Raw genomic sequence first — 14,465 nt, forward strand, 5'->3', positions numbered from 1 at the left:
GCACAACCAAATGTAGGAGCAGGATCTTCGAGGATTGGATGGTTTTATTAGTTTTTTTTTTTTTTTTCAAAGTCCAAGAAAGCAGTTTGAAAGATACCCGTCTCCACAAAGAATTCAGACCCCACAGGGTGACTGTGAGCAGACATCAGGGAGCTCCCCAAATGGAAAAGGATCCAATTCCACCAAAATCACTGTGGCAGAGGGCAAACATTAACCAAGCAGCACAACCCCCATGCAGGGTGAGCACGGGCTGTTTCAGAGAAGCAAAACATTTCCCAGACATGGCCAACACAGTGTCCATTTAACTCTGATTTGCAACACTGAAAGCCCAGGGTCTGCTTTTTGGTTGATCCCACTTGGCAGGCAGCTGTAAGGACATTGCCCCATCTGTAGCTGGACCCCTTCTGTTCCACCACGCCAGGAGAACACAGTGTCACATCTCCTATTACCTTTCCCAAAACCTTGTTCTCACCGTTTTACTGGATTGACCCCCTTTGCTCTCTGTTTCACAATGACCATTGAAATGCATCGTTAAACTAATTGAACAACCAGTCTCATCTCCTGTCTTTCCCTGTTCTTGCAGCCTCTGACAAGGAAGTTGATGTGTTTGGGGGTGATTTTTCTTGGTCCTTATCCTGGGGAACAGGCTGTTTCTTGTGTTAAAGAAAGAAGGAAAAAAAATGGAGGAAGGTGAGGGAAGAAAGAAAGAGATGAAGAAAGAGAACTTGTAATGCTGGCAAAAGTGTAGTAAGGGAACATTTGTCCTTATTTCCCAATGAAAATGATAATTTTTCTTTAATCTTCTGATCTCAAAACCTTGGGCCAAACCCCCACCACAGCTTATGAGGGGAATGCTGCTCTGGGTGCACTCAGCACTCGCTTTGTTTTGTGTTTTGGGTTTTTATTGCTTTTAAATGCTCCTCTTGAAGGGAATCAAAAGGTGGGGCTGGGGCCACACCTGCTTCCTGGCAGGCTGCAGCACTTTTCTGCGATATGGCCAACAAACACAGCAGCCCACATGTTGCAGGAGACCCCTGGGAGGCCCCCAGAGAACCCCTGGCCATGCCCCAGCCACTCACCCCAGCTAGCCAGAATAGCCTTTTCCTGCACCCATCCCCCCAATCACCCATCTCCACCGTCTCCCCACGCACACACTTTGAATCTCAGCACTGTGTTTGTTCCCTCATTTCAAGCCGACAGATTTGGGCATGTCTTTGACAGAGGTTCACAATTTGGATGTTAAATTTAGACGCGCGCTCAGGCTCTGATTAGAGATACAGCGACTGTTTACTGCCTTTGTGGGGAGTTTGCATCTCCAGGGCTGAGGGCGAAGCCCCCCCAGGCTCTCTGATCCTCCTGTGGTGATTAGGAAAGGAGGCTGAATCACCACATAATGATGCCCTGGTATTTCCCTCAGTCGGGAGCGTGCCCTGCCTTCCACACTCCATCCCACCATGGGCTTGGAGGCACTGCTGCCTCCCCATGTGCAGCCAGCTCTAGCTGGCCACAAGGGAGAGAAGTGCAGCACTCATAGGAGCACAAATAAACGATCCCATGAGATGAAGATACCAGAGGCAGGTGAGAGTGTTCAGGAGTTAAATGCTTGCAGCTGATCTGGCAGCCCTGAAGTGTGTATGGCCCTTGCCACAGGTCCCGTGGATCGTGCACTAATTACTCTCAGCACAAGGACATGGGGTAGTGCAGCTCAGAAAAGCAGGAGGAATGGTTCTCTTAATCTGCATGAAAACTCTGTTTCATTTCACCCAGTTTCCATGTGGAGATCCTTGAATTCCATGGCAAGGACCCCTGAGCATGGAAGCACTGTCCCTTCTTGGTAGCCATCTACATTTGGGAATAAGGGCCAGTAAATTGATTTTTATTTGCTGGTTTCATGCTATGCACAGCTTTCAACCCACAGAACAAAAGTCATAGAAACCCACCTCATTTCTGTTGGTTTATTGCTGTCATCTGCCAGGGTCAGTCCCAACAGGATTTTCCCTGGAGCTGAGCCAATTCACCAGATTTCCTCTCTCTTCAGAGCACTGTCCCTCATTTTTCTGTTAAGCTTCACCTTTCCATTCGGCCCTTGGAAATGTCCTAGTCCCACTTCTGGATAGTTTTGCATTGTGACTGTGGCATAAATGATTCCAGAAGCAGAGGACAGATCAGGGACAGCACAGTAATCTCCTGGGAGATCTATTACACTTCCAATTGCACTAAAACCATGCTGGAGAAAGAGAAGCAAGACCTTCAGAGTATGATTGCTTCCCAGTGTATCCTAATAAAGGAGCAACTGCAAGCTGCAGGTAATAGGTGATGATTTCCAGAGTGGGAAGCTGCTGTCAGGGAACACAGACTCTCTGCGATACCATTCAATTGAACATGGTCCTGACACAAAGAGAAACTCAAAAAGTTGATGGTGATGCCTCCCAGACAATTCTCCCTACGTTTTCACTGTGTCTTTCAAAGTTTCAGATCATTTCCAGAGGAAATGAGGCTTCTGTCTCATGCCCAGATGCATAGTCACTCTCCATCCCTTATAATAACTGCTGAAGCCATTGATTGCTTTCAGTCCAGCTTGTAATTGAGAGCAAAGCTCTAAGAAATATTGAGGTCACAACAGGTTTTGCAAAATAATTATCTGGACAGAGGAGTAAAACCCTGCTAATACAGAGGGAAAAAGCAGCAATGTTAAGTGAAGCCCTTCTTAGATGTCAGGAAATAAACAGGGAAGAGGGAGGTTAAGTACATTCCAGGAGGGATTCAGACGACAGCTTGTATCTTGTTAAATGCCAGAAAACCCACTCCTTGCTCAAGGTTATCCTCCCATATTGAATTGCTGGTGTCCAGGAAAGCATGTGCTCTGGATCCAGCTTTTCTTGTGGTTGTGGAGTTCATAACGTCTCTGCTTTGTGGGTTCTCTGATGTCTTATGAGAGATGAGTTCACATTGCCGTTTCAGTACAATTCAATTAAAAAGTCAATTAGCCCAGATACAAAGCGATCTGCTTCATTAAGTCTGCTGTTGGTGGAACAGCTCTGGTTTGGTTGCTGGTTTATTCTGCTGCCTTACTCCACTCTGGGCTGTGTGGATTACCCTGCTCCCAGTGCTGCAGACACGCGTGCGCAGCCTGCCAGCGTCTTCTCTCCAGGTTCAGCAGTTGAAAATGTTGGAAGGGAGTAGCTCTAGGCAAGTCCCTACATGCTGCACAGCTCTGAAGTGCTGTTAAGTAACAAGCAACAAGCAGAGTTTTAAGAACATGGTTTTCGACTTCTCAGAAGGAGCCACATGCCTTTCTGGGTCACCCATCCCTGCCCTCCAAGCTTTTATTTAATTTGCAGCACATTTGGAACTATGTTGTGTTTCCTAGAAGTGAAATGATGGCATGAAAAAATAAGTCTGAATTGTGTTGATTTCTCTCCAACTTCTAGTATTTTGATTTCAGCTTTAGACCATTCATTTCAAGAAGGAATGACCACAGAGAGATTTTTGGATGGTTATCATCTGTTTACCAAGGAGAAAAGGATTTGAGCAAATACGAAATTTACAGCTTTGTATTTATCAGTAATTAGATACCTCAGTGAGAGAATATGACACGTACTGTTAGTTAGGCTCTAACAATTTGTTCCTAACATTCAACTTGAGTTACAAATTGAACTAGTTCTGGTTCTTAAAGAGATGAGTCTTGAAAAAGTGTCTGGAAAAACAAGTCTTCCCTGTTTAAATTAGGAATGTGCCAAATGACTGGCAGGTACTTGATATATAATTTAAATTTAAAACAGGAAGAAACAGTTCTAGATAAAGATCTCCTAGGATATCTAGGGGAAATATATGCACCTATATTTAGCTTATCCCTGGTTTCAACCCCTAACTGCACACACAGCAGCATATGCTTAGCTTCTGAAAAGAACAGGCCTTGATCCTTTAACAAGCTCTGCAAAGCTCACTAATAAAGTTACATCCCTGTTAATCACATATGTGCTCCCCAGCTCCTTCTTTGATGCACCTTGCTCACAGAGGTAAACCATGGAGCCACAGCTGCTCAGAAGAAGGCAGCTGGTGGCAGGTGGTCATGGATGGCAGATCCTCCACAGGAATCCTGACCCTGGGGCTTTGCCATGAGAAGGCAGGAACCAGAGAGATTACTCAAGGGCTGAGGGTGACATGGGCAAAGTGTCTTGCTGGAAACCTGCTCCTTCAGTCAATACAGAGGAGGCAGCAGGGTAAGGCCTGTGAATTACAAGAACTTTGAGGTAATTGAGACAGAGCTTGACTAGAAACTGAGCAAAAGCCGTTGGAAAGGCCACATCGTGGAGTAGTACATTCAGAAGGAATTTATACAATATGGTATGTGTTCCCTATCATTGCTGGGGAAGGACAGCACATCCTGTGGCACAGAGAGAGAAAAGGGAAGACAAACCACAGAGAGGCACATAATCAGTTTGTATTTTGACTCTTGAAGATACTTTGCAGAAACTTCACTGGAGAGAGAAGTTAAGATGGAGAAGGGAGAATGGAGAAACAAAATGAGGGAGTTTGAATTGGGGGTGGAGAGTTGAGATATGCTGTTTGACTTAGGAGAAAGCAGAATGAAGGGAGGACAAGATGGTTCACAGAACAGCAAATCAGCCTGATCAGAGCATCCTGCATGACTTTGCATATTTTACCCCCTATAAAGGCAGAAACTGAAGCAGAGAAAGTGAAGAAATCTGAGCCAGGATAGGGATGTGGGAGGACAGGTCTCTCACAGACAGAGGGAAGAAGAGCTGAGCTAACAATTATATCAATAAAAGTCGGGGTAGACAGAGCAGGGAGGTGAGGCTGAGCCCTTGCAGACTTTTTTTCTGTAAAACACTGACTTTAATGAAAATTACCAATGTTCTTCCTTTGACACCTGCAGGGCTCAAGGAGACACCGCACCATGGAAGTCTCCATCAGGAGTCACTTCCTGAGTGTTGCTGTTTTCCTGATGCATTGTGTGGTCCACAAGGCGAGCTGTGAGAAGGGCAACACTTCCCCTCTGCACTTCACTCACTTCTTCTACAATGCCACCATCTATGAGAATTCAGCCCCCAAGACGTACGTGGAGAGCTATGTCAAAATGGGTATTTACAAGAGAGACCCTGAGTGGGACATCAGGTACAGAATAGCTTCTGGGGACAACACTGGTCTGTTTAAAACAGAGGAGCATGTGATTGGGGATTTCTGCTTCTTGAGAATAAGAACCAGGAGCAGCAACACAGCACTTTTAAACCGTGAGGTCAAAGACAGTTACATGTTAATAATTAAGGCCACAGAGAGCACCTTTGCCTATGAAGCCTGGGCCAAAGTCTTGATCCATATTCTGGACAGGAATGACTTGAAACCTCTCTTTTCACCCCCTTCCTACAAAGTGTCCATCAGAGAAGACACTCCTCTGAAAACAGTGGTCAGCATGCTCAGTGCCACTGATGCTGATGCTGGCCAGAACGCTGAGTTCTACTATGCCCTAAACACTAAGTCCACCCTGTTCACTGTGCACCCCACCACGGGGGCAGTCATGGTGGCAGGCAGGCTGAACAGCACCCATCGAGGCAGACATAACCTGCAGGTTTTGGCTGTGGACAGAATGAGAAAGATCACAGAGGGGAATGGCTTTGGGAACTTGGCTAGTCTCACAATCCAGGTGGAGCCATCTGCCAGGAAGCCCCCCTCTATCTCCTCAGTGAAGGTGACATCGCCTGACTCAGATGAAGACTTTATCTATGCAACTCTGTCTGTAGAAAGTGGTGACTCAGAAGCAGGGATTGATTCGGTTGAGTTTGTGGATGGAGATCCGGGAAGACATTTCAAAGCCATCAAATCCTACTTTGGGAGCACTGAGTTCATGATTGTGTCAAACAAAGAGATAAACTGGTTACTTTACCCATTTGGTTTCAACCTCAGTGTGCAAGCCAAGGACAAGAGCAAGCCACCACTGTTCTCTCCTGTCAGAGTTATCCACATACCTCCCTCCAAGTATGTTTCTGCCAGGTTTGAGAAGGAAGTGTACCGGGTCCAGCTCAGTGAATTTTCCCCAGCTGGAAGCCAAGTTGTTATGGTGAAGATCACACCAGTTTTCCCAAATCTTAAATACATTTTGAGACCTACTCTTGACAGCACAAGCTTTAAGATCAATCCTCACACTGGACTGATAACTACAGTCAGAGCAATGGACTTCCATGAGCAGTCTAGTTTTGAGCTTGAAGTTACAACCAGTAGCAGTCACACGTACACGACTGTTATCGTTGACATCACTGACTGCAACAATCATGCTCCAAGTTTTACTCAGTCTTCGTACCATGAGGCCTTTGATGAAAATGTTCCTCCTGGTACCAGTGTCTTAACAGTAAGGGCTACAGATGAAGATAAAGGAGACAATGGCTTTGTCACCTACAGCATAGCCAACCAGAAATCAGTTCCCTTTGTCATTGACCCTTATTCTGGTGTCATTTCCACCTCCAAGTCGATGGACTATGAGCTGATGCAGAGATGGTACCACCTGCGAGTGTGGGCCTCAGATTGGGGCTCACCCTTCCGCCACGAGACAGAGGTGTACGTCTCCCTCACACTGAGCAACGTCAATGACAACGCTCCTGTGTTTGAGAAGGCGAGCTGCAGTGGCACCATCCCACGGGACTTTCCAGTTGGGAGCCCTGTGGCCACGGTCTCTGCAATCGACAGTGATGAGCTGCAGCATATCAAATACGAAATCAAGTCTGGCAACGAGTTACAGCATTTTGAACTGAATCCCATCTCTGGAGTAATATCCCTTAGAATATCTCTGCGAGATCTTCCTTCTGAACAGCCACTTTTCTACTCTTTGAAAATAACTGCAACAGATGGAGAGAACTACGCTTTGCCAACATCTGTAAACATCACTGTGGTCAGCCAAGGTCTCCCTGTCAAAATGCAGTGTGAGGAAACAGGAGTCTTGAAGCAACTGACACAAACTATCATACACTCCATCGAGTCTCAGTCTCAAGGCCATGGGCAGGATGATGAAACATCTCTGAACTTGCACCTTATAAACCATAATGCTCCTAAGTTTGATGACAGCTTTCCACGATCTATTGATATCATAGAGACTGTTCCCATCAACTCAACTATTGCTGACCTGTCAGCCATTGACCCTGACACTGGTTTTAATGGGAAATTGGTTTATGTGATCTCAGATGGAAATGATGACAGCTGCTTTACAATTGACCTGGAACTGGGTCTCCTTCAAGTCCTTTCTCCTTTAGATCATGAACAAACCAGCTTCTACATTCTTAACATTACTGTGTATGACCTTGGCACGCCACAAAAATCATCTTGGAAACTATTGGCCGTAAATGTGTTGGATACCAATGATAATACTCCTAAATTCCCTCAAGGTGCCTATTGGGTGGCAATACCAGAACATGTAGCAGCAGGGACAACAATAGCTCAACTGAAAGCAGAAGATGCTGATACAGATGACAACGGGAGAGTAAAATACTCCCTCCTAACCCCCACGGACAAGTTTGCCATTAACAGCATCACTGGAGAAGTGACGGTTACAGGTGCTCTAGATAGAGAACTGTGGCCTTGCTATGTGCTGAAAATAGAAGCTAGGGACCAGCCTAAAACAGGCTTCCAGCTGTTCTCTGTTACGGACCTCGTTGTGACTCTGGAGGATGTAAATGACAACACCCCACAGTGCCTCCCAGCCCTCAACAGTGTGAAGGTCCCCGAAGACCTGCCTGTGGGAACCATTCTCCTGTTTCTGGAGGCTTTTGACCCTGATGCTGGCTCTGGGGGGGAGGTGAGGTACAGCCTCATTAACAATGAGGACATGATGTTCCATGTGGATAAAGTGACCGGGGCGCTCCGTTTGGAGAAGGAGCTGGACTATGAGAAGAGGGACTCTTTCAATGTAACCGTGCAGGTCAGTGACGGTGGGAAGCCCTTCTCTCGCTCTTCCCTCTGCCACCTGGAAGTGAACGTCATTGATGTCAACGAGAACTTGAACCCCCCACGCTTTGCCTCCTTTGTCTTCAAAGGCTGGGTGCAGGAGAACAGCCCTAAGGGCACGTCAGTGATGATGGTCACAGCAAAGGACATCGACAGGGGCAGAGATGGAGAGGTTCAGTATTTCCTCCGAGAAGGCACTGGCCTGTCTGTCTTCCACATCGAAAAGGACACAGGTAAGGACATCTTCATTTGATACCTTGAAGGCTTAAACTGCCTACTGTGTTTGGCCTGGCTGTTTACAATGTTGTATGCATTCAAGCCTTTCTTGATTGGGCAGGGATTTACTAAGTCTATCCCTGGATCTGGGTAGGAACAAGCAGGGGGTTTTCTCCTTAAAATAACGGTAAATCAATGGCTGTCCTCCCCCAAAATACTGAACTCTTCTCGTTCTCTTGTGTACCAAAAATTACCCTCAGCAGAAGCAAGCCCTCACCTTCCACACAATCTCACAGCCTGGCAAGGTGGGTGTGAGAGTTTGTGCGTGCAGCAAAGAGCAGGAAGCGGACTTGAGACTGCTCTGTCATCAAGGACTAAGCAGTCTGAGTTCCTAAATCCCTCACAAGCACTCTGTGTCCTTCTCCTAGGCATCATCCGGACCATAGGATCACTTGACCGAGAGGGAACATCTCACTACTGGCTGACTGTGCTAGCCCTTGACCTGGGAACAGTTCCTCTGTCTTCTGTGACTGAAATTTATATTGAAGTCACTGATACCAATGACAACCCCCCTCAGATGTCCAGACCTGTCTTCTATGCCTCTGTGATGGAGAATTCCCCACCAAACACATCTATCCTTCAGCTTGATGCCTTCGATCCAGACTCCAGCTCAGAGGGAAAGCTAACTTTTCACATCCTAACTGGAAATCCTCAAGGACTCTTCAGCATTAACCTCATTACAGGTAAGACTGACCCAGCACAGCATCTGTTTTTGAGGCTTCCAAATGCCCAGAGGATGTTACATATTCAATGTAAACAGCCCACACAGCTGTCTTTATGACACTTTCCTCCTGCAGCAGAAGTCCCAGTCTCCAAATACACTCAGTGGGGAGTCTGAGGATTGAAACCCTCAACCTGAGGGCTGCGATTTGCATCCAGATGGCTCTTAGAATGACAAAAATGTGCTGCTTTCAAAGCCCTAAACAGTTGCTTTTAATCTTCCCCCTTATATACAACTGCCCTGTTGCACAGCCTGAGCCAGGGAACACCCTTCTGGAGGTGACTGTTCCCGACAGACCCAGGCAGGATTAACAAAAATTAATTCCACTGCACTTAAAGTCTCCACCCATTCTCCAGCACTATTAATGTAGTAAGTGTAGTAAGCCTCTTCTGCCATCTTCCTAGACTGTATCTTTCATCTGAGGATTATTTACCAGATCTTTCAGAGCCATCAAAAACCCGCTGATGTTTTGTGTAAACAGCTTCCTCAAACTATCCCAGCAGAGCTGACATTGGGCCAGTCTGGCAGGGAAAGCTGTGCCGAGCCCTTCATGCCATCAGCTCCTGGGAGAAGAGGGAAGGGAGGGCACAGAGCCTGAGTATGGGAGAGGATTAATTGCATGACTTTGATCTCCTGGAGATGATAAAAGCAGTTCAGCTACTGCAGAGGGATGGAAGCTTGTTCTCAGATGAGGAGCTGGGTGTATTGAAAAGGGCTAGAGCTGCTCTCAGCTCCATATTACCAGTGGTGTAATGGTTCTCTGGCAATGCTCTACAGCTAGCAAGGAAGGGAATGGAAGAAAGAAATTATTATTATTATGAAATACTAAAGTGTTCTTGTCACAAGAAGCTCACAAGGTATGTTTACATGGCACTGTATAAATGCACCTGGAGATGTCAGCTAACTGTGACCACTGCTGCCCACAGCTGTAGCTGGCTGTGCTGCCAGAAGCTTTTTAGTCCTGTCAGGACATTGTTCTGCATCCAACTTTCCCACATAATCCAAACAGTTATGCACAACCCAGCCCCAGGACAGCTTGCACAATGCAGGGTTCTACAGAAATGTCCCTTCAGAAGCCCTGTTGCATAAAACCACTGCCTTTTTGATGGGATGTGGAGCAGGATGGCTATCAGGACACCAAGCTGGCTCCCCTCTTCAGCTGAGCAGCCATGCACCCTGCAGGGAATTCAACCTTTATGCTGCAGGCAAAGCTTTCAGCCCAGTATGAGTGCAGCCCTGCAAAGTCACTCTCCAAGGCTGTCATGTTCTGTAGTAAAATGAATGACTTTGGCAAAATCCAAGTGTTTGCTAATGGGACACCTCACCTCTAAGACAATGCATTAATCCCCATTTGAGACAAAAAAAAAGCTCTCAGGTATGAGTCATCTCCTCTCCATCTCTCCCTATACTCAGCTGATTTGCATGAGAAGAGTGATAAGTTTGTCAGTTCTGAAAGAAACTCATGGGCTGATCTTATCTCTTGCTGGAGGTCTCTTCTTTAAACCCTGAGCTTGGAGGTTGTTTAACGTCCTGCTTCCAAGTCTGATGAAGATTCAGTTATCCATTATTTTACTTGCATGTCACCCAAAAGAACCTATAATTACCTGTGAACATTGGCATAAACTGAGTAGTTATGCCCACATGTTTACAGTATCTAAAGAGAAGTCATTTGCTGCTGCTGCTGCCAGAAGGAATATCACAGCTTGTCTAACATTCAGGGCCCTAGGCAGCTTATTGGAAACTCAGTGATATTTTCATTCTGCAGGCTAGTTGCTCCATTAAGTAGAATAAAACAATAATCTTTGGTCTCAACTTGGTAGTGCAGCACTGGGAGACAAACTGCTGGTCATCCCCATTAGTGCAGGATTTTATTTTAAAAAAAAGTGTTATTCCACTGCAGGGCAGAAGACTGTGATCAAGACATCTCCTTTTCACCTATCCCACATGGTCATTGTGATCAATGACCCACATGGTCAGTCATCAAAGGACAGACAAATAATTCACACTGGCACTGAAATAAGCCAGAGCACAAGAGGGGCAGAGGTCACTTTGGGTCTCTCCTAGGTGAGACATTCCTGGTAGTGGCCTCTTGGCAAAGGGAGAGGAGGAGGAGGAGGAGGAGGAGGAGGAGGAGGAGGAGGAGGAAGAGGAGGAGGAGGAGGAGGAGGAGGAGGAGGAGGGGGAGGAGGAGGAGGAGGAAGCTTCTTCTCATTCTGTGTCCTAATAGGAATTAAGGTCCTAATGTACTGCTACAACAGGTATATCTACACCCAGAATAACCCTGCAGAATAGCTCTGGATAATCATTTAGGGCAGAGTGACACACTACTGCAGGTAACATAATTTGGTTCCTGGTTGTGTGTTTGATTCAGTACTGTGACATGGAGGTGGATTGGCCAGTGAGACACAGCCAGCAAGGCCCATTGACTTCTCCTGAGGCCTTGCAGGGGAACCAGAACAGCCATGGTACCTGTCCTGGGCTCCTCCAGCATTCCCAGAAAGGCTCTGAGATCTTTAAGCTCTCAGTTCTCTAAAGAGGGTGGAGAAAATGGGGGGAAATACATGAAAGGCTAATGAGAAGAGGGAACAAAACTGTGCACCAAGATGAAAGCTCTGTGCCATCGGCAATGGAATCTCTCCAGCCCAGCCTGGCAGCTGGTGTACAGCAGTGTTTGTGAGAGACAGGGATAGATAGCTACATGGAGAGATGGGCAGGTAGTGGGGTTTGGGGTATTCTTCTGCTGGAAAAGTTTTCAGCTTGTTTCGTTCAGGATTTGATGTGAAGGGGGTTCGAGTCCAGACAGGGCCAGGAGGAACTGGGAGGCTGTGGCAGGAAGAGTCAGGATGAAGCCATTCATTCTGCTGGAAGGCTGTTTGGAGAATTTTTTACTTTGGATTATTTGTCTCCAGCTTTTATCTAGTGCTTGTTCTTCTGGTGTTTCTTCTCCTGTGTCAGTGTCCATTGGCTTCCCCTGGATGCCTGTGGTTCCCTGCATTTCTCTACAAGAAAGGACATCCTGCTGTTTAGGCCCGAGGAATGGTTTGGGGTTCTGCTCCCTAGATCAACATAAGACACAGCTGAGCATGGAGCAGTGCACAGCAGCGTCAGAGCAAGAGCTGGGGTGGTAGGAGGAGAAGGAAGAAAAGGTTAAATGGAAGCAGAAGTGAGGCAACAGAAAGAGGATTTCAGGAGAACAACCTCTTCCCTTCTCAAGCTCTTGTGAAAGCCTCAGTGCCTGCAAACCTGATTCTGGCTATTTTAACTATCTTAGATTTTCCCCCCTGCAGCAAGGGCGGGGGGCCAGTAACCTCCACCCCAGCCCTGTTCTTGCCAGCAGTAGTTATTATTATTTCTTGTTCCCTGACAACAATGCCCTGGTAATTTTGGTGCTCTTGTTCCGACATGACCAACCTTCCTCTCTGCCCTTTGGAGGCAGCAGGCAGGAGAGAGGCAGACAATCCTCTCTCATTGCTGTGTGTGGACAGGCTGCTGGAGCACAATCTATGCCTGCCTGCATGCAGGCAACAGAAAGCATTGTTTCTGGACCTTCATCTGCATGCAGAGCTTGGCTAATTGGCCCGGTGCAATTAGGACCTTTGACAGTTTTGTTCAGTCTCTGTAGGATTCATCAGAAACCTTCAGGGCCTCATGCACGAACACAAATAAAGGACACCCACTCAACTCCATCACATGTCCCATGGGACAGGCTGGATGGGGTTTTCCAACAGGGCAGGGTACTGGTAACTCACACACATGCACATGCACACATAAAACACTCATTAAAACTAAGCATGCACTTCCCAGTCCTTGTAGAGGACAGCAGAAAGAACCTAGGAACTGTGTCCCCAGGCCACAAAAGCTGATGGCAGTTCCCCTCTAATAACAGCTTCCACTTTAGCCCTCTGGCCTCACAGGGTGTATAACGAAGCAGCAAGAAATGAAAATGTGCGTTAATTTCAGCCAGCTTCTCTCGGGAATTGTGTGCAATGTCCATCTCCCCACCTCCAGGTGCTCCATGTGAACACTGCTGTCAGTTCGTGCATCTGGCATTGCCCAGCACCTCGGCTCCAAACGGGAATTAGGGTGATTAATCCTAATTAATTAACCACAAGGGCTTTCAGATCCCAGGGCAGAGTGGTAACTGGCTCCAGAGGGGGGAACCAGGAGCCGCGGTTGGGCACGGAGTAAGGGACAGAGTTTGCCTGGGGTCAGGAGGAGAAGCCAACCCTTTGCCTTGTGGCTCAGCAGATGTGAAGATAAACCAAAAAAATTCCATCTGGTGAGACTCCCAGCTGGGATACAGTTCAGGTTATGTGATAGAGGGCAGAGTCAGCTCTTACTCCTCAGGAGATATGAGCATCTTCATTAGTACAGACATTCAAGAGTGTCATTAAATTCCAGTTCATTTGCCTGCACTACAGTCCTCCTTCTCCAGCACTAGAAAGCTGAGCTATGATCCTGCTTTCTTTCATTTTTTTCATTGAGTCATGGAAGAATTTCAAGGTGTGGCCAGGCAAATACAGATAGTCACTTCAGAGTGGTTAAGTTCCCTTCCATCAGCTAGCATGCAGCAATCCAGTGCAAACAAGGTGTTAGTCTGCTGCAACTGGATGTTGCAATCTGATAAACCAGAAACATCCTCAGTGTGCACTTGAGTGTCAGGCAGCTCTGTTGTCAATATCTGTCCTGTGGGCTTTTTAGGTCAAAATTATGAAGCATTCCCTGAGATAGCTGAAGTTCTGGGCTCAATAGCCAACCCATTGGTAGTGGGACAGGAGCATCAGAGATCTCAGTAGGCTGCTGCTGCAATTCCTTCTCCAAGCCCCCATTAGGAGAACATTTCCGTGAGTTTTGTTGCTAATGGAGCCCTACAGCCTTTCACTAACCTGGGAAAGTTTTAAAAGCTCCTTAGCCAGTGGGCTCTCTGCCGAGTCCTCTTCACCTGCTGAGATGTTAAAAGGATGATTAGGGAGAGAAAAAAACCATTATGACAGACAAGCAAACAGAATTTTTCAAGCCATCTTGTCATAACACATTAAGGAGTGTTGATTTATGATTGTAAAGGTTTCAAATAAATGTTTAGCACCGTGGCTGGTGCCAAATGTGAATAATCCCAAAGAACAAGTGGGAACGGTGAACAATAGTCACGTTCCAAGCAGCTGCTCCTTGCTCCCTCCTTCAGCTGCCTCGTGTTTCCTGCAGCCATTTGAAATTTTCTCCTGCCTGTCATGCTTTCAGACAGACATACACAAAAAGCATGGTACAACTGAAGACAATACTATTAATTAAATCATTCTAGCTTTGCGCCAGAAACGAGAGCTGAGATGGGTTCATGCAGCTGGGATTTGCAAGTTTTTCAGGACACACAAGGGCACGTGCTCACACCACTGCACATGCACACGGCATCCCATGCAAAGCATTTCCCAGGATAGCATGAACCTGTGTCTCTGCTTGCTCTGCCTCGGAAAATTCAGCCTGCCTTTTGTTGGTGTGAAGAAGCAGAACTTCACAGGGA

The 14,465-nt window shown here is 46.7% G+C and overlaps 1 protein-coding gene across 1 annotated transcript in view; it reads left to right on the forward strand.

Moving 5' to 3' along the window:
* The first annotated feature begins 4,921 nt into the window (after positions 1 to 4,921).
* Positions 4,922 to 14,465, forward strand: part of FAT2 (FAT atypical cadherin 2) — a 44,501-nt gene continuing 34,957 nt past the window's right edge. Inside the window, exons 1-2 of the mRNA XM_088174019.1 lie at positions 4,922 to 8,186; positions 8,598 to 8,912. Coding sequence (XP_088030145.1) covers positions 4,922 to 8,186; positions 8,598 to 8,912 — 3,580 coding nt within the window. The remainder of the gene's footprint in view (positions 8,187 to 8,597; positions 8,913 to 14,465) is intronic.

This window comes from Sturnus vulgaris, chromosome 15 (genome assembly GCF_052056855.1).
Source record: "Sturnus vulgaris isolate bStuVul1 chromosome 15, bStuVul1.hap1, whole genome shotgun sequence".
NCBI classification, from domain to species: Eukaryota; Metazoa; Chordata; class Aves; order Passeriformes; family Sturnidae; genus Sturnus; species Sturnus vulgaris.